This window comes from Acipenser ruthenus, chromosome 26 (genome assembly GCF_902713425.1).
Source record: "Acipenser ruthenus chromosome 26, fAciRut3.2 maternal haplotype, whole genome shotgun sequence".
NCBI classification, from domain to species: Eukaryota; Metazoa; Chordata; class Actinopteri; order Acipenseriformes; family Acipenseridae; genus Acipenser; species Acipenser ruthenus.
In genome coordinates this window covers 23,425,828-23,444,043 of record NC_081214.1, presented here as the reverse complement: position 1 = coordinate 23,444,043, position 18,216 = coordinate 23,425,828, and the positions used below count along the sequence as shown (strand labels likewise).

At 45.3% G+C, this 18,216-nt stretch overlaps 1 protein-coding gene across 2 annotated transcripts; it reads right to left on the bottom strand.

Moving 5' to 3' along the window:
* Positions 1-125: 125 nt before the first annotated feature.
* Positions 126-9,016, bottom strand: LOC131701744 (tumor necrosis factor receptor superfamily member EDAR-like). Of its 2 annotated transcripts, none has more exons than XM_059001509.1 (10): positions 8,905-9,016; positions 8,106-8,175; positions 7,328-7,441; positions 6,902-7,080; positions 6,646-6,737; positions 5,986-6,096; positions 4,745-4,901; positions 4,347-4,491; positions 3,754-3,796; positions 126-2,649 (listed from the first exon to the last, which is right to left on the bottom strand). In XM_059001509.1, exons 2-10 carry the CDS (start codon positions 8,136-8,138, stop codon positions 2,366-2,368), a joined length of 1,158 nt encoding a protein of 385 aa, XP_058857492.1. In that variant the 5' UTR covers positions 8,139-8,175; positions 8,905-9,016; the 3' UTR covers positions 126-2,365. The 2 variants fall into 2 exon arrangements, with proteins under 2 accessions (XP_058857492.1, XP_058857493.1); XM_059001510.1 differs by having other exon boundaries at positions 3,754-3,793.
* Positions 9,017-18,216: the final 9,200 nt, after the last annotated feature.

Here is an 18,216-nt window from a genome sequence, read left to right as displayed (position 1 = left end):
GAAATACTTCTATCAAAGGGAAATTCACATATTTCACCCAAGTATTAGATGACGCTCCGATGTGCCTGCGAGAGGGATATCCTGTGTGTCGTGTCTGTTTATTAATCTGACTACACATCACTACATGATCGACACACTTATTTATTACAATTGATTTACAAAGGAAACATGTACATTTTATTCACAATAAGTAACAGTTTCTTCACAAGTTCAGTTTGCAGGAGGCATGTCATCACAATACACAGATACAAAATGCTGCTGTACAATGAATCATCTGACCAAAAAACATGTACAAAAAGGACCAAGACAGAAAAAGATAGAAACAAGGATCCCCAGCATTAGACTGCAGTTGCAGCACTGTAGTTATACTGCAGCCTAACAGCAATCTTGTTAGCCGCTGTCACTATTCTTATTGTACAAATGAATCTGAAATTGCAGCTATGAAGTGCAGCTAAATTGCAATACAGTGGACAAAGTGTGCAGAATAAGCTGGCAACATTATCATAGCATCTCAGATTGCAGTGGCAGTGTGATTACAGTTATCTTGCAGTAGTTAAACTATTGAGTAACCCCAGAGCTGAACTCTGCCGCTGTTGGTGCCAGTACAGTTTAGATGCAGTGGAGGTCTTGGATGGGTGTGCTGATGGGACCTCTCTCCAGGCCTGCAATGCACCAGCATTGATACCCGCCCCCACACCACCACCACCATCTCCCCCCTTCCCCATCCTCTCCATTACAGCACATTAAGGCTGTAGCTGCCTCATTCATTTTTCATGGGAGATAAGGGAATACACGCTGAGCTCGGGGCTCAGTTACCCAGGGTTTGAAATATTCAGGAGCGCTGTGTTACTTAACACTCAGACAGGCAGGCAGGCAGGCAGACGGGATAGAGGCTCAGAAAGCACGCAGGCCTTTTTATGAGCTAGTCTAAAACTTTATAAAACTTTGCGAGACCTTGAATTCAAGAAAATTGTTTTCCAATACTCTGCCCTGACTGCCAAAACACTCTTTGACTGGGGAATGTAAACAAACACACTGTAAACAAACTGGACAGCAAGGGCCGCTTTCTAAACCCAATGAAGGTTAAACCATGGAAGACTGTGGTAAACGTGCATCAGCGAATAACCTTTCTGTGTAATATGGGGTACTGCAGCTTTAAATTGTATGACCCAATTACCCCATATCTTTCTCTATAGGCTTTAGGTGTGGCTGTAGTGGCTTGAGAACCATGAAAAAGAGCTGCCTTTAAGAAAAAACAAACATCTGTACAAATTCACTACAAAAACCATTAAACTGAAACTCTTTCCTGACAATGCTCAGAACCAAGCAACAACAGCAAAGTGTAAACTCAGAAGATCAACACATTAGGAGACATGGTCCTTTCCTTAGTCTTACATTAGCAATTATCTTATGTGCAATTTTCCCAGCACAGTAAACCTATATTTAGAAACTTCTTGAACTTAGGTCTCCATTTTGTTCTCTATCTTTAAACAGGTAGTTATTATGTCTATTGGTAACTGGTTGACTCCCATTCCCACAGTGTTCACTGTTTCTTACAAACTATTTACTTCAGTGCTTAACTTGCACATTTTTATTTTTTAAACAATTTGCTAATTTTACAAAACTAGCAATAAACAACTAAGCTCCTAAGAGCTCACAAAGTAACCCCCTGAGCTGTAACATCAAAGTTTTGTTTTGTTTCACTAAGGCTTTTAAACACCAGCAGATATATTAGGAAAAAATGACTCTTCTCAAAATCAGTGAAATGTTTGACACAATCAGATTCAAAAGCAAGTCTTTTATGCAATGGTTTATGAACTCTTCAACGAAGTTCCAGTGCAAACCTTAAATAAATAAAAACGCATGCAGTCTCAAGATTATTCTAGAACTTTAAACGCTTGGACAGAACTTCCAGTGCATTCCAAGATCCACTTCTAGTTCTGCCTAAAATAAATAAAGCAAGTGATGAATTCAAATTGAAGTGTGCTTGCTTTTCAGACAGGAAGCTGACGTCATACCTCTTTTAAGTCAACGTACCCTTCCATTGAGTCAGGGTGCTTTCTATGGCTACAGTGAAAGCATCAAGACAAGAAACAGAACATGAAGTAGAGGGAAATAATAACGAGTTAAGGACACCTGTATCATCAACATGCATTATCTGAAAGAAAGGTGTTAAATTGCACATCAGTGTCTTTTTTTTCTGTATGAAGGGTTGAATAACTGCTTCTCCTTTCACAGTCTGTCTTAATAAAACGCAGAGCTCTGTCACTGGGTCTGCTTCCTGAGAAGCTGTGTAACTTCCACACTTAGACACCAGCACCTGTCTGTGTGCAGGAGGAGAGGGAGGAGTGGGAGGGGGCGGGCCCTAGCTCCTGGGGGCCCTCTCCGTGGCGGCCAGGCCCTGGTGCAGCCTGTCGACCAGGTCTGCCCTGTGGATGCGTGCAGCGGCGCGGGCCAGCTCTGGCAGCTGCATGTAGGTGGAGGTGCGCAGGTATTCGAAGAGCTCCTGGAACCCGTGTAGGTTATTGAGGATGTCAGGCCGGACCCCCAGAGCCCAGCCCAGCCTGCGCAGAGCCCGGCTCCCCCTAGAGTCCACCAGCAGAGACAGCTCATGCACACTGTCATAGTCCAGCTGCTCCAGGCTCTGTCCTGCGGGGAGGAAAGAGCATTCGCTTACTATCATCTCAAGCCATTCACTCAGATTCTTAGGGCAGGATTCAATCATACAGCCTTGCTTTAGGATCAGTGTTCTTTCCATGCTCAATGCTGAGCATATAGGGGCACTATATCCGCTACCAAATTACGAGTAACGGGACAGCACTGGAACACAGGGGCCTCAATTAAAGCTATTATTTAATACAGTCGAGGATCTTCCAGTACTATTTTGATGGCAGTGTATGTGTATGTATTTGATTGCTATAACACTCCACTAAGGTTTATTTATTTTTATATAACAAGCACAACGTATGGGAAACCTCAAATAAGCAGATCATTTTAGAGAATGACTTTGCAATACAATGCAATGCACTGCAATGCTGTGTAATTTGGAACAGCACAATTCTCCCGGTCGTTCTGTCGCTGGATTTGAAAGAATGCGAGATCAATTCCAAAATAAGATCAAGGAAAATACAATAATCACACAATAGCGTTGAATATGAAAAAGTTATTCAACTCTCTCAAAACTTTTTTTTTTGTTGTATGTCATTTTGTGCTGCTTTCTCCCAGGGCTCCCTTTGTAAACTAGATCTGCATTTCAATGGCTGTTTGTATTCTGGTAAAAGAAGTGGATTGCATTGACAGGACTGGGTGAGGCACAGGGCTGTGTCAGCTCAGCGTTTTCAGAACTGCTAATTCACACTGAGAAGTGCCACTGATTGTGCCCAGGAGGATGCACTTTTGTAACCTTTCCTCAATATGCTCTGTTACCCTCTGCACTGGGGTTTCTGCAGAGACATCAGTCAATCCCAAATGAAATGTGAGGGTTAGCACTGATGACAGCCCACCAAAAAAAAAAAAAGAGACAGGAAGCACTAATTGCCTTGCTTGACCCTAGCTCTCTCTCTCTCTCTCTCTCTCTCTCTCTCTCTCTCTCTCTCTCTCTCTCTCTCTCTCTCTCTCTCACTTTACCATTCTGAAACGTATAAACCTGCTTTCCTTTCATATCTCCGATCGTATCTCAGCTATGTCGTTTAAGTAACTATTATTTTTTACTTACAGATAGAGATTTGTGTTGCCCTGTATATGGAAACATACCCTCAGCTAATCTGCAGATCTCCTCCAGCTGGTGTTCCATCTGCTGTGGGGAACACAAGAGCGTGTCAGTATATGAAATATACCTTTAGGGTACAATACACTAGTGTGCTGCCTTCTCGTTCTGTAAAGGCTAGAGCTGGGCTTATTTCATCGTACTGTGGGCTTGCCTTTAAAGCAGGAAGGTGATGCCTCACCTCCCTTCGGAACCCTGTCCGTGTTTTTCCTCTCTCTGCAGGGTGACTGTTTCCATGGTGACCAAGAGCCTCCACGTGAACATAAATGGGCAGGGTTTAGAAGGGAGGCCTGAAATCACCTTCCTGTCTGGTAGACTTCCTGCCTAGTGGAAAGTAGGGCATGGGAACCGTTAATAAAACAAATTTATATATGTATATCAAATATAATAATGCTGTACTAGCGCTTTCATCTGATATTGCAGTTACAATGTGTTTACAGTCTATACTGTGAGCGATATTTACTCTGGTGTTGTTTGTCCCAATTTACTGCTCTTTGGCAAATGTCTTCACTTCTGTGGATGGCATACAGCGTCACCCGGTGTTGAAAGAAAGTCAGGTGAGACTTGGCTGTCCTCTCACCTCCTCCTGTAACAGGGTGGTGTCACCCGGCCCTTCCCCCCACTCTTGCTCCTCCCCTTCAGAGGGGGGCTTGATATTGGTGGTGACATTGATGACAATAGAATGGGGTGGGGTCTCCTTCTCTGGAATCAGCGAGCTCAGTGATCTGAGCGGAGAGATACGGATATATAATATATATAGAGAGAGAAGCAGTGCAGTTATAAAACAAGTAGGATTCTGTAGCCATGTATAGAAAAGTCAGAAACAGTTTGCCCAGTAATACTTTTGCGTGCATACCATGCTTGCACTATGCTGAACAGTTTGCTGAGCTTTTACCCTAGTACACTGCAGCACTTAAACATATAATCTAATCCGAGCGAGGAGGAGGAGGAGGAGGCAGAGAGGTTGCGAGGGTCTACCTGGGGGAGTCATCCGGACAGTGACAGCCCTGCTCCAGGTCCTTCGGGGTCACTTCCTGTCGGAGAGGCTGTACTTCCTTTGGCGAGTACTGAGTGATGAGGTCAGTTAGAGGGTCCGGGAGTCTGCTGGGCTGGAGGGAGCCCTTGTACCCTCGTCCTGCACGCAACGAGCACAGGAGCACAGGTCAGAAACAGGCAGGTCAATGGTTCTCTAATGCACTTGTTTTTTTAACACTGTCAATGGGCAGCCATGACGGCACAGATTCACTGGCGCTAGTCTACAAAGTGTTTCAGTGTTTAAGATTAACTCCTGTCTCCAGGGAAGGCTTCGGGAGTGAAATTCAGCAACACACCTACAGTACTATACAAACTGACAGCCCTGCTCCACGTCCTTCGAGGTCACATTGAACCCGTTCTACACTAATATCAGTATTCATAACAACCCAGCTTTCAACCTGTCTGTGCTGGGCAGTGTCTCTGTGTCTCTGATCTGCTTTCAACCTGTCTGTGCTGGGCAGTGTCTCTGTGTCTCTGATCTGTGCTGGGCAGTGTCTCTGTGTCTCTCATCTGCTTTCAACCTGTCTGTGCTGGGCAGTGTCTCTGTGTCTCTGATCTGCTTTCAACCTGTCTGTGCTGGGCAGTGTCTCTGTGTCACTGATCTGCTTTCAACCTGTCTGTGCTGGGCAGTGTCTCTGTGTCACTGATCTGCTTTCAAGCTGTCTGTGCTGGGCAGTGTCTCTGTGTCTCTGATCTGCTTTCAACCTGTCTGTGCTGGGCAGTGTCTCTGTGTCTCTGGTCTGCTTTCAACCTGTCTGTGCTGGGCAGTGTCTCTGTGTCTCTGATCTGCTTTCAACCTGTCTGTGCTGGGCAGTGTCTCTGTGTCTCTGATCTGCTTTCAACCTGTCTGTGCTGGGCAGTGTCTCTGTGTCTCTGATCTGTGCTGGGCAGTGTCTCTGTGTCTCTGATCTGCTTTCAACCTGTCTGTGCTGGGCAGTGTCTCTGTGTCTCTGATCTGCTTTCAACCTGTCTGTGCTGGGCAGTGTCTCTGTGTCTCTGATCTGCTTTCAACCTGTCTGTGCTGGGCAGTGTCTCTGTGTCTCTGATCTGCTTTCAACCTGTCTGTGCTGGGCAGTGTCTCTGTGTCTCTGATCTGTGCTGGGCAGTGTCTCTGTGTCTCTGATCTGCTTTCAAGCTGTCTGTGCTGGGCAGTGTCTCTGTGTCTGGCCAGGCTGTTAACTCACTGATCTGCTTGGTGATGAACACGAGGATCCAGAGCAGCAGCACCAGTGCGAAGGTGGAGGCAGCTGAGACCATGCCGATCACAGCCATGGAGGTCTCAGGGGGCTCCGTCACTGGGGGCACACAACAGCTCTTAGGAACCTGAGAAGCTTGTCCAGCACACCGCGGTGTTCTGCACAGCGCCAGCCCCAGGGCAGTATTTCACTGAGTGTTTGAGCTGCTAATCTACTGCAGCTATTCCACACCTGTATTATTATATGGATGAAGTGCCCCCTGCTGTCTCAGCTGAACCCAATGCACACACAAATGCATGCATGCATGCAGGCAAAGATTTGAACATCATAAATGACACGGCTGCACCTCCGAATTCAATGTCCAGCGTACTGAACTCAATGCAGGATAGGGTTAAACTTGCTGTCAGGTTCCCAGTGCCTGTGTGTCTGCTTCGTCCGGGTTTCTCTGCTTGTTGCTCAGGCCTGGGTTTTCCACTTCACCATATTTAGTATTGAAAACGGTCCTTCATTGAAGTGAAAATATCCCATACTTCTATCATGCAACATGAAACAGGTGCAATCCTGGAAAGGGACTATAGAATACTTCTTTGAGCTTACTAAAAAGCCATGCCTTATCACCCCAGAACCGTGCCCCTCAGTGATGGGTACCTTGGCACTCCTTGCGGCTCATCACGTCGGTGCCGGCACAGGGGATGCAGACCAGCTCCGACCCCCCGTCTGTGCGTTTGAGCTCAAAGAACCTAGGAAAGGGAAGAGGGGCAGGGTCACACCAGCAGGGGGCGCTGAGGTGCAGGGAGTGCACTTTGTTACAGGTGTGCGTCCCGCTGCGCAAACAGGGTAGATTCAATCACAGCGCAGGGAAATTTTTGTTTGAAGCCTCCCCCGCAGGAGTTGGAACACCTACCCTTTTAAACAGCGGCCACACTTGGCGTTGGCGGTGTGCTGGCATGGGGAGAGCTCCTCCCGGTTCTGAACGTGGCACTGTGTGCAGGACCAGCACGGGTTCAAGTCCCGGTCAGCGCTGTACCGGCCGTCCTCACAGGGCACGCATTGTACCGGCCACCCAGAGTCAATTCCGCAGTCCTGGAGGGGAGAGGGGAAAACACTCCGCTGTCTATCATACATATTGCAATGCCAATAAGAGGCAATGGAATTGATTATAAAAGCATGTTTCAAGGCTGTGGTTGCACGTTCACACGCTCAGGTTCACATTCTTCCACAGTTTTGACACCGCTCAGGAATGCCACGCTTGTCCGGTTTATTCAGTTTTAAACGCAGCGGTACAATCCTGCCCTCCTTGCTACACGCACACCCTTCTCCAGGATCTTACCTCCTGGGGCTCTTCACCCGCGGGACACGGCTGGCACTCCTTACAGCTCCCGTCAGAGGCGCGGTACTGCGTATCACTGCAGCTGGAGCAGGAGCCGCAGAGCACACACCACACCTGGAGACGGACAGGTACACGGACACCGTTCAATACTCTACAGTGCAGTACAGCGCCGTGCGGTATAATGGAAGCTAATATGTACAGGCAGGCGTTTTTACTGTCTGGGAGGGATCCTCGTTTATATCAGACGTTGTGTTTAGTGTTGGGGTTGTACCAGCAGCAACTGCTATCGCTGATACGCGCGGAGATCTCGCAAAGCATTCTACACGTTTAAACCACTATAAAAAACAGATGAAGTATTTTTTTTTAATTTAGATGTAATGACTAGTTAAACTATGTTTCTAAGTGTTCCGTGGCGTTCTCATAACCAAGCTGAGTGTTCTTTCTCTTACTCTCTTTGTATAACCGGACACAGCAAAGCGTCCGCGGTAAATACACTAACAGCTGGATTAGAGGCAGACAGCAAACACTTAGAAACATGCCATAGAGCTCCCCAGTTCATTTGATAAAATGTCACCAAGCATCACACCTGCAGAAACAAACAACAGCTACAGTGCAACGTCTCTGCTTGAAAATATCTAGAACATGTGATTGTTAATGATATTGCGTGTCCATGTGTCTTTACATTGCAGTTTGAAAGCCCTAACCCTGCATGGTGTGTGGGAAGGCTGTAATGCTGGAGATGTCCTGCTCATGAAGCTCAGGTTAGAGTCTGACTTACCAGCAGGGATATTGTGAGTTCAGAGAGGTCCATTGCACTGGCTCTCACTGCGATCTGAGCAGCTGGGGCTCTGCAAGAAATAACATTCAACTTCCCCTTTTAATCGGCTTGAAAAACGTATCAGTTACAACATCCTAAAACAGTGCCCTAAACATCCAATTAACACCCATATACAAATCTGTGTATTGACTGTATCTCAAGTGAGAGTGTTTTTCCATCCGGTAATGATGAGAATTCAAACCCGCACTGTGTAGAGGTATTCAGTGAAGAGCCAGACTGCGCCCTCCACTGGTGAACACTGCAGGTGTCGGCTCTTCATATTTAACAGGCTGCTGCTGCACGTCTCTGTGGAATGCGATGTTACGTTACTGTGCCAGGCTCAGAGAGGCGCAGATTGTGTGCTGGATGCCGCCTTTGCAGACTTTAACCAGACTCCATCTGCATTGACCAAACCCTTCCCAGAACTCCACAGGCATTCATCAGAACACTCTTTGAATTTCATATGCAGAACTGCTCTCTGGTGTCTTAAAGGAAAGAACCGTTCACAGTGTTTTTCTTTTTTCACAATGTCATTTTCTCAGAGCATTGCAGTTAAACTACACTTCAGTTTACAAAAGCATTATATTGTAACTACAGTCACTGTAATAACAGCCTATCTGTACTTACTGTATACTTATAACTACAGTTGTTTATATAAGGTGAAGAATGCACTGCGTTTTAATATCAGTGTATGTGCTTACCTTTCTAAATGCAAATATTTAAAAGTACAAGTTCAGTTCATGAGTTCAAAATGTCTTACCTTGTGGAAGAATTGAAAGGCTAACACATGTGCAGTCTCTGGTCTCTGCTTCCCAGACAGTCAAGCGTGCAGCAAGGAACTGGTTCACACACACTGTCACTCTCCTCTCTCCAGACAAGTCTGGAAATACTGTTTTAAACAGGAGGAGAGGGGCTAGTGGAGGCACTCTTTGATCGGATTGGCTGGCTGCAGCTCAAGTCTCCGCCCACACAACAGGTGTCTTCGGAATTCCCCTGACAAGCCCCTGAACTTGAACAAAGAGGGGAGTCAGAGTTAAGGCCACCAAGCTGAAAACAGAGAGCGTTCAATACTGAGCTTCCATAAGGGACCATTGTGTCTTAAAAAAAAAAAGAATTAAAATGAAGAAGTGCGCTTTCACCTTTCAGAGCCAAATGCAGTGATGTTGGGTTATTGTGTGCCTGTGTACTGTATGTATGCTAGGCGTGCCTGTTCTGTCCCAGTGCAGGATTTCCTTCTGCACCCTGCTTAACCCTGACCCTTAAAACAGGGGGCAGCCTGCGTACAGTAAGCTTTCTTACAGTTTCACCTTCCTAACTAAAATCTCTAAGGACTAATTCTGATGCTGAGGGGTTTCCAGTATGACAAGCCACGATGCCAATATTAAATTGCTGCCATGACCACTGGCAGTGCAATGTTTTAGGGAAAACCGTCCGACTGTAGTTTTTGCTTGGTAGTTTTGTGAGTACAGCCAGTGTTATGCATATTATACAGCAGACTGGTCAAAAGCACTAAGCAAGTCGGCACAGTCTATGTAGAAAACACAGCTGCACTCAGCATGCCATGGAGAGCAGGATCCACTCTATATCACCCTGGCGAGAGTGGTTTGGTGAACTAAAGTCAGCCACATGACCCACACAAAAGGGAGTTCCCCTCTCAACTGCTAATTGTGCCAGCTGCCAGTCTCAAACAAGTGGAAGAACAAGTTCAGCTGTCTGTCCTAGCACAGCAGAGTCCCCAAAGCGAAGAGGAGCGCCATGCTCCTTTGCATCTAGGAATTAGGGAAGCTTCACACTGTGGGATATTTTCTGTCCATTTCACACAATCAGTTACTAACTGCTCTGAAACATTTGCAACTGGTATCTTATTAGGGCAGAATTGTAAGTGAAATGTAATATTTACACTCCTGGATGCTTTACAAACTGGGAGCTGTATATCTGCTGTCATGCTTGGAAACACTCACAGTTACCTGACCTTCTCACTACCTGCATGTGTCGCTGCATGTCACCGAGTGCCAGTGACGCTGGAGAGCGGCTATCTGTGTGTGTGTGTGTGTGTAGGTGTGTGTAGGTGGGTGTGTGTGTGTGTAGGACTAGGTGGGCGTGTGTGTGTAGGTGGGTGTGTGTGTAGGGGTGTGTGTGTGTGTGTAGGTGTATGTGCGTGTGCGTAGGTGTGTGGGTGTGTGTAGGTGTGTGGGTGTGTGTGTGTGTGTAGGTGTATGTGCGTGTGCGTGTGTGTAGGTGGGTGTGTAGGTGTGTGTGTGTGTGTGTAGGTGTGTGTGCGTATGCGTGTGTGTAGGTGTGTGTAGGTGGGTGTGTGTGTGTGTAGGTCTAGGTGGGCGTGTGTGTAGGTGTTTGTGTAGGTGGGTGTGTAGGTGTGTGTGTGTGTGTGTAGGTGTGTGTGCGTATGCGTGTGTGTAGGTGTGTGTAGGTGGGTGTGTGTGTGTGTAGGTCTAAGTGGGCGTGTGTGTAGGTGTTTGTGTAGGTGGGTGTGTAGGTGTGTGGGTGGTGAAGTTAGCAAGCATGTTGAAACTCTCTTTAGCTCTATGGTCTGTGCAGAAGTTAGGTACCACAGGTAAGAATGAGATCATTCAAATCCTACCCCCAACTTGCACCAAGTTTGCATGCAGAATCCACCTCGCCCTGCAAACCCTGCACAGTAAACTCCTGCCTTGTGACCAGTTCCATATAAAGAGTAGCTCACAACTGACACCACTCTCTGTTGGCCAATGAAACACCAGGCAACGTTCAGGGACCCGTTTCTGAAGCAGCTAGCTGATTAAACAAGTCCAATCGCGGCTGACCACATCAAGACTGCTTTGATGCCTGTGCTTGACCTCTGAATGGGGGCATTGCTGCGGGAAAAGGTATCAGTCTGTATACAGAGGCTGCGGTTTTTACATTTCGACAAGAACTCCAAAAGAACTGAAGCTGTGAAACGTCTTAGCTGTACTTTTTTTAACTGAATGGCAGCTGGAAACATGTGTCGGCTGCGGATGTCTCTGCGCTTTTACTCAAGTGTACCTTTCGCTTCAGCAGCGTTTCAGGGATGTCGAGCTGTGCGGTAGAGTCGTCTCACATTCCCATCTTCCACTCATGACACAACACTGTCCTCATCTCTTACCTCAGTGTGTTCTACCCAGACTGAGGCTGTTTGTCCGAGAGAGAGAGGCCTCCGCACTTCTGAAATAAGATCACACACTGCTTGCGCTCAAACACACTCAATCAAATCATCAGGCTACTTTAAGAAGTATCCCTCTGGGCCCCACCCCACACAAACATGTTATTTCACAACATTTGACGGTTAAACATAATATTTATTAAACCACAACAAAATAGAAATGTGAAACAAAAGGAGGCTGTATTTGTAGCTTGACTTGTGAACTGTACCGTAGTTGGAATGATCGATTCAGCTACATGTTATTATATGGGTTTATTCAGCCAGGTTTAATATCTCACAAGACTATATGCCAAAAGGAGATTCTGTCAACAGTACTTCAGGAAACACTGTCCAATCATTTTTTAAGTGTTCTCATTGCTTCCTGAACATTCCTTGATGAACTGGTAGCGAAGAGTCGAGCCCCGGGATCTCGTTAAGCTAGGTACGTTATATAAATGCGGTACTTTCTACATATACATATACATTAGTTTAAAAATGCTAGTGGTCCAAACACCAAGGTGGAGCCTGCATTGAAAAAGGCTGGGAAGCGCTGCACTGGCAGTTTAAACTCAGTGGCTTTGATAAGCACACACAAAGACAGAACTAACACCGTGGATGCGGAAAACATATAGACGCGTTTATAGCAAAGAATGACATTTCTATAGCTTTTTACAATCAATTTCATTTTAAAAAGCAATCAAACCGTGTGCTGAAAGAAACTGATTCATAGGAGGTGTACACGCATGTGCACAGCTCTGAAGTGTTCAGAAAGTACGGGGGTAGATGATACAATGCAGCTTTGTGAATTATATCTAACCAGAGGCGTGGGTGGGGCGCATGGCGTTGTGGGTTTACAAAGAACTGTCAGATTAAAAAAGAATTAAACACAATAACAACTGTGCACTCCACTATGCAAATAATAAACGCACGCTTGGAGTCACTCAGGCTTCCTTGTTGTGAGCGCTCTAACGGCATTTCATGTCCACCTGGCGCGGACAGGTAAGCTAATTGTGCCAAAAAAAAAAAAAAAAAAAGAAGTGAGACAGCCTTGAAAAGCTTCCCCTTTTTCCAATCCTTTTAGCTACACACACGACTTCCTTGTCCATGTGCTGGTGTTGCAGGGAGGGATACACGGGGGTATTGTGGCTCTCTTCTACCCGCTGGCAAGCTGGCTTATCAGTCCGTCACATCAACTGATTTCAGGACCTCATCACCACCTTCACAATGGGCTCCTTCACGATGAACTGCGCTTTCAGTTCCTCCTTCTCAATTATATTCACTGTTAACGATGATTAATGCCAACACAGCTTCATAGTTTCAAGAGTTCCCCAAAGGTAGGGTAGGGTGGGGTAAGAGGCCTATGGGAGGCCTATAGGAGGAATCTTACTCCCTTATGATATAAATTTCAAGCTAGGAAGGTTTTTTGTTTTTTTTAACACAAATATGACACTTTGTATGGTATTACTAGGAGAAGTTTATTTAGCAGGGACTATCTAGCTAGGCCCTAATGTAAGTTTGTCAAGGGCAGCTATAGCACAGTCTTCGCTTGTGTTGTAGTTTGACTGAAAAAGTGTGTACAGTGAAAAATGACAAAGTTAAAGTTACAGAATTGTAACAAATGAGATTGTTCAATACTAAATAGCCTAGATTATTATTATTATTATTAATATTATTATTATTATTATTATTATTATTATTATTATTATTATTATTATTATTATTATTATTATTATTTCCATGCCTGATCTAGGTATTTTAGTCTCCAAGATTAAAATCTTTATACCTTTTGACTTTCTTTAAAAAAAGCAGCATTTCAAACTGTCCCACATGTCGGCTGGATGATGAAAGACTCTTAATTCACAGTCACAGTGGAGTCTCAATGGTAGCACTCAGAAGCTATACTGTTCCTCGTTGGTTTTATTTGTGTTTCTCCTCCAGATTCAGCACTATGCCTCGAACGCACACCAGAAAACCCATCAGAGCGTCATCATATACGCAGGGATGTTGAAAAAGAGCCCTTCTTGATGGTGTTATATGAATTAAAATGCTGTTGATAAAAGATCATTCTGAATTGTTCAAACGTTTGAGTGACGTGTGTTTTTGAGTGAACATATATTGGAGTGGCATGTGGGGGTAAGGAGCCCCCGTGGGGGTAAAAGGCCCCTTTCTCAGAAATGTTATTTTTGTTTTTTTTGTGCATCACTAGAGACTCCTGCTTATACTCAGCTATGGAGGTTGCATATTAACTTTATAGGACTTTTTTTTTTTTTTTTTTTTTTTAAATCTCATGCTTGTGAATTTGGCCAGTGTTTTTCAGTGCAAAAATTGGACCATTATTTTTCTCATACAAAAACAAATGTGCAGTAAACGCTTCAAGACTGGAAATCGAAACTACACGACCCCGGGTCCAAACAAACCTTCCCTGAGAGATGCCCACACCTGCCTGCTGCTCAGAACTCCCTGCTGCAGTATTGGATCTCCACCACAAGAGGGCGACAGCTTTTCTTAATTTACAATGCTTGCAAACGTATAGATTAGACACGATGGCAGATCACAACAGCATAACTCGTAAAGAAAGAAGCTACTGTCGGCGTGCCCCATACTGTAGATGAGACAGGAACCCTTTTATAAATGGTATGAAAATGTGCTTTGATCACTGATCCAAGCTCTATGCAGTATACAAGTTACATTACACAAGAGCACCAGAACAGTGAAACGGACAATGTGCACACACTGCATATAAATATTTACACACATTATATATGGTACCAGCATGCAGCATCCGACTTGGTGGCTGATGGGTGCAATACTCGCTGTTCCCTGGCAACCTGCATGGAAACCCTATCGGAAGTTCCAATCACAGTCTCAATATTGGAATAGCTTTGCACTGATTAAGGAGAATAGGATCTCATAGTATTATTATTGCTGATTAACAATTGGGGGTACAGTAAGAGAAAGGCACTGTGTGGTTCTCTACTGCCTGGAGGCTGGGAGGCTTGCAGCTGTGTCTGAAGGGAAGTGATGCAGGCTCTGCTTTTGAAGCAAGTGTAAAGGAAAGGCAAATATTGAGAGAGGAGTACAATGGAGTAACTGTATAAAACAGCAATTACTCTGAACAGCAATGTGGTCTGCAGGCTGCAAGTTTAAACTGTTACCATTGTTCTCAGTAGGGTTCACACCTGTCCATGATTTCCCTGGATCATCCGGGTTTTGAGGAAGGTGTCCTAGGAATTCGATATGCCTTCCCGGGACACTAAATTGAGCACAAGGTAGATACATCAGGAGACAATATTCCTGCAGCAGACGCACAATATGAATTGGTTGTCAATACTATGGTGGTGATATTATCAGTGTTTCCTATTGGATGAATAGAAGATTTTTAAAGAGAGTTTAAACTTTTAACACCACCTCCTTCCCATTCGGAGGTCCTGGTTTTTTGTACCTCAGAGGTGGCAACCCTAGTTCTTAGTCCTCTTGGCTTCAAAATTCAAAACCCTAACCCTAACCCTAACCCTAACCCTAACCCTAACCTTGGCACCCAAGGTTTATAGAATGAGAATGTTTGGAAGCTTCTCCATGAGCATTCTAAATGGTTTTGTTGGGCACCATGTTGGATCTGTACCATGGAGTTCTGTTGAATGCTAACATTTTCCCCAGGATGCCATGTGATCAAAAATGACGCCCCTTTGAAAAAACCTTTTACAGCCTCAGAGGAAAAGCAATGCTATGTCTTGTGTTGTGATGACAGAGCACAGACCTTGCAGGGGTCCAATGTAAAACATCAGGCCGATCACTGACATATATTAGCCACCTCGCTACGCTTTTACTGTGGTAAACTTTAATAAGGGTGCCTAAGCTTCAGGTTTATTATGGACGGTTAAAGGAAAGTGTGTTCATTTATAGAGAGTGAATAGTAATCGAGGGATTTCTTCTCCCGAGGCCATCGAGTTTATTTCGGGTGATGTCTGCTGTTATAAATCACTGCTAACAGCTGACTTGCAATCGCTTTATGATTCTTCACTCTGGAAAATGGTGGACAGTGTATCTAGTTTCCTGTTTGCTTTGCTCGTAATTAAATCATTACGGGTATTACAATTCATAAAGCTGACGTTATCTCTGCTGTTTGAAACTTTCCATATCTCTGGCACTGTACCCACAATGAGCAATGAGCAAACAGATCTCATAACTCTTTTCATAATTTGGGAGGGTAATGCATCAACTCCTGCATTTATTTTGATCCATTTAGAATTGAACTCTCGATCTGAAAACTGTGTAACTTGAGAACTTACAGTAATTGCGGTAAAGATGGGTCAAACACTATGCAAATTTGCCAAGGTAAACATTAATAAGACTCCCGTATTTTTCCACGCTTTACCACTATGCTTTGCCAGTGGCAGTTCGTTGTAGCTGAGAGCTTGCCAAGCTGATTTGAATGCCAAGGGGAGGGCTGTGTTTAATCAGCTCTGATTACCAGAGTCCGTCATTGAAGCCTAAAGGAGATTAAACAGATGCCAAAGTAATCGTGTACGCCAAGAGAGATTTCTAGACAAACGATTTGGAAAGCAAGCCACCAGGTTGCTGTTCATGAGTTTTGGTGTTAGAGAGCTCTCTGAACTGCAGCGCTAGCCCCCTAGTGGAAGAATCAGCTGTGTGTGTGTGTGTAGCTTGACTGCAGTCGAACTGCACAGCCACTGGAAACGATTGCCCTTTAAAGTGGTGGGATCTTACTGCACACGCAAGTCTGTTTGTCGTATTTCCTCAGTTTGAAGGTCACTACATTGGCTTCCTGGTTCATGGTTCTGGAGCAGCCTGTTTAGATCAGTTACTTATTCCCTGTAAACCGGATCACACTTTGAGATCGTCAAGTGACCCCTTGATGATTGCAAGAACGCCATTAAAAAAAACATTATTCTTAACACTGTAACTGAAGTACTGATACAAGGATCTCAAAAGGTATTCTTCAGAGGAGACTGGCTTTCCACCCACAACGTTCATGAGTGTCAATCTAAAGGATTTCAGGCTCCAGCCCCTATGAAGAACCACGACAAACCCCAAACACCAAAAATGAAAAAGTTAAAACGTTAAATAAACTCAAAGCTGGCGTCATCGGGGGATCATCTCTGTTTGCACAGTGGCTTCATAAAAGCAGGTATCTGTCAGATAAGCCTTTTTGGTGATTCACAATGGATAAGGAGACAGAGAACCCAGTGGATTAGCTATCAGTGTGTGACCAGAAAAAGAAAAAAAAAGAACACACATGACGGGTGGCCAGAATACATGATCATAAAATAAAATAATAAAATAAAGGTAAAAAATTCATGGGGCAGTAGCTTCGTATCATTTCTGTGTGCCGGTGAGACTGGACCTGGATGGTACTAGTTTAGGGTTAGGGTCAGGGTTAGGTAAGTCTTGAAATGAAGGTTATAGTTGAAAGTGCATGGATATAGACTTATTTGCAAAAAAAAGATTACTTTGTTACACATAAAAAATAAGGAGGTACAAATATTCGGAATGGGAACCAATATTCCCAAATAATGGTTCCTGGAGGGTCCGAATATTTGTTCCTGGTAGAAGAAATGTTCTCCGACACTGCAGTTCAGTGATGACACGCTGTGCTGTTGTACAATGAGAATGATCCCAATGCTCTTGGATACAGTGAAGAAGCTTGAACAGAGCCCCTCTTTAACCTGAGGAATATGAACTGCTGCCAGGCTGAAGGCAGGTGCAGAGTCGGGTCGGGGCCGGGGGGCTGGGTGCGGCTGCTTCTTGGCTCTCTCTGTGTGGTGATGACTGAAGTTCACTGTCTTTGCACAACCCCCTGGGATCTGTGTGGTCTGAGAGAACGAGAAGGAAGAGAGCTGCTGAGAGAGCCGCCCCCAGGAAAGAGGGAAGGGCTGTGTGAAGAGTGTGTGTGTGTGTGTGTGTGTGCGTGTGTGTCAGTGTGGGTGTGTGTGTGTGTGTGTGTGCATGTGTGTCAGTGTGTGCGTGTGTGTGCGTGTGTGTGTCAGTGTGTGTGCGTGTGTGTGTATGTGTGTGTCAGTGTGGGTGTGTGTGTGTGTGTCAGTGTGTGTGTGTGTGCGTGCGTGTGCGTGCATGTGTGTCAGTGTGTGTGTGTGTGTTTGTGTGTCAGTGTGTGTGTGTGTGTGTGTGGGTGTGACAGTGTGTGTGTGTTTGTCAGTGTGTGCGTGTGTGTCAGTGTGTGTGTGTGTGTGTGCGTGTGCATGTGTGTCAGTGTGTGCATGTGTGTCAGTGTGTGTGTGTGCGTGTGTGTGTCAGTGTGTGTGTGTGTGTGTGTATGTGTGTGTCAGTGTGGGTGTGTGTGTGTGTGTCAGTGTGTGTGTGTCAGTGTGTGTGTGTGTGTTTGTGTGTCAGTGTGTGTGTGTGTGTGTGTGGGTGTGACAGTGTGTGTGTGTGTCAGTGTGTGTGTGTGTTTGTGGGCATAGCATGTCTTGTGTTTATTGATACAGGAGCTTTACCTTAGAAAAACTTACTGCACTAGACCGTGGTAAAAGTATAAAGATTTGCAAGTTGCACAGTAAAAGCATGGTAAAGCATGGAATCACTAGGAATTATGGTTAACCATGGTACAGAACAGCAAGTGTGCAGTACAAGCGTGGGAAAAAAAAACGGCTAAGCTCTAAGAAGCTGTGTAAACACACTGTGGCCTTCTCTTATGAGGGGATTAGAAAGTGCTGTGCTTGCTTTTGAAATGCAGCCTCCAGCTATTCCACAGCCGACCGTGGACGGGAGCTTCCAGGGGGCGGCGCTCAATTGGCCGAGCGTCGCCCGGGGGGAGGGAGGGTTAGGTCGGCCAGGGTGTCCTCGGCTCACCGCGCACCAGCGACCCCTGTAGTCTGGCCGGACGCCTGCGGGCTTGCCTGTAAGCTGCCCAGAGCTGCGTTGTCCTCCGACGCT

What these genes read in the sequence shown, in the direction of transcription:
- LOC131701744 (XM_059001509.1), bottom strand. Translation starts at nt 8,138, where the DNA reads ATGGACCTCTCTGAACTCACAATATCCCTGCTG. An exon ending in TGTCCGGATGACTCCCCCAG is followed by an intron (nt 4,492 to 4,744) that starts GTAGACCCTCGC and finishes CTCTCCGCTCAG; the next exon opens with ATCACTGAGCTCGCTGATTC. An exon ending in CCACCCTGTTACAGGAGGAG is followed by an intron (nt 3,797 to 4,346) that starts GTGAGAGGACAG and finishes TGTTCCCCACAG; the next exon opens with CAGATGGAACACCAGCTGGA.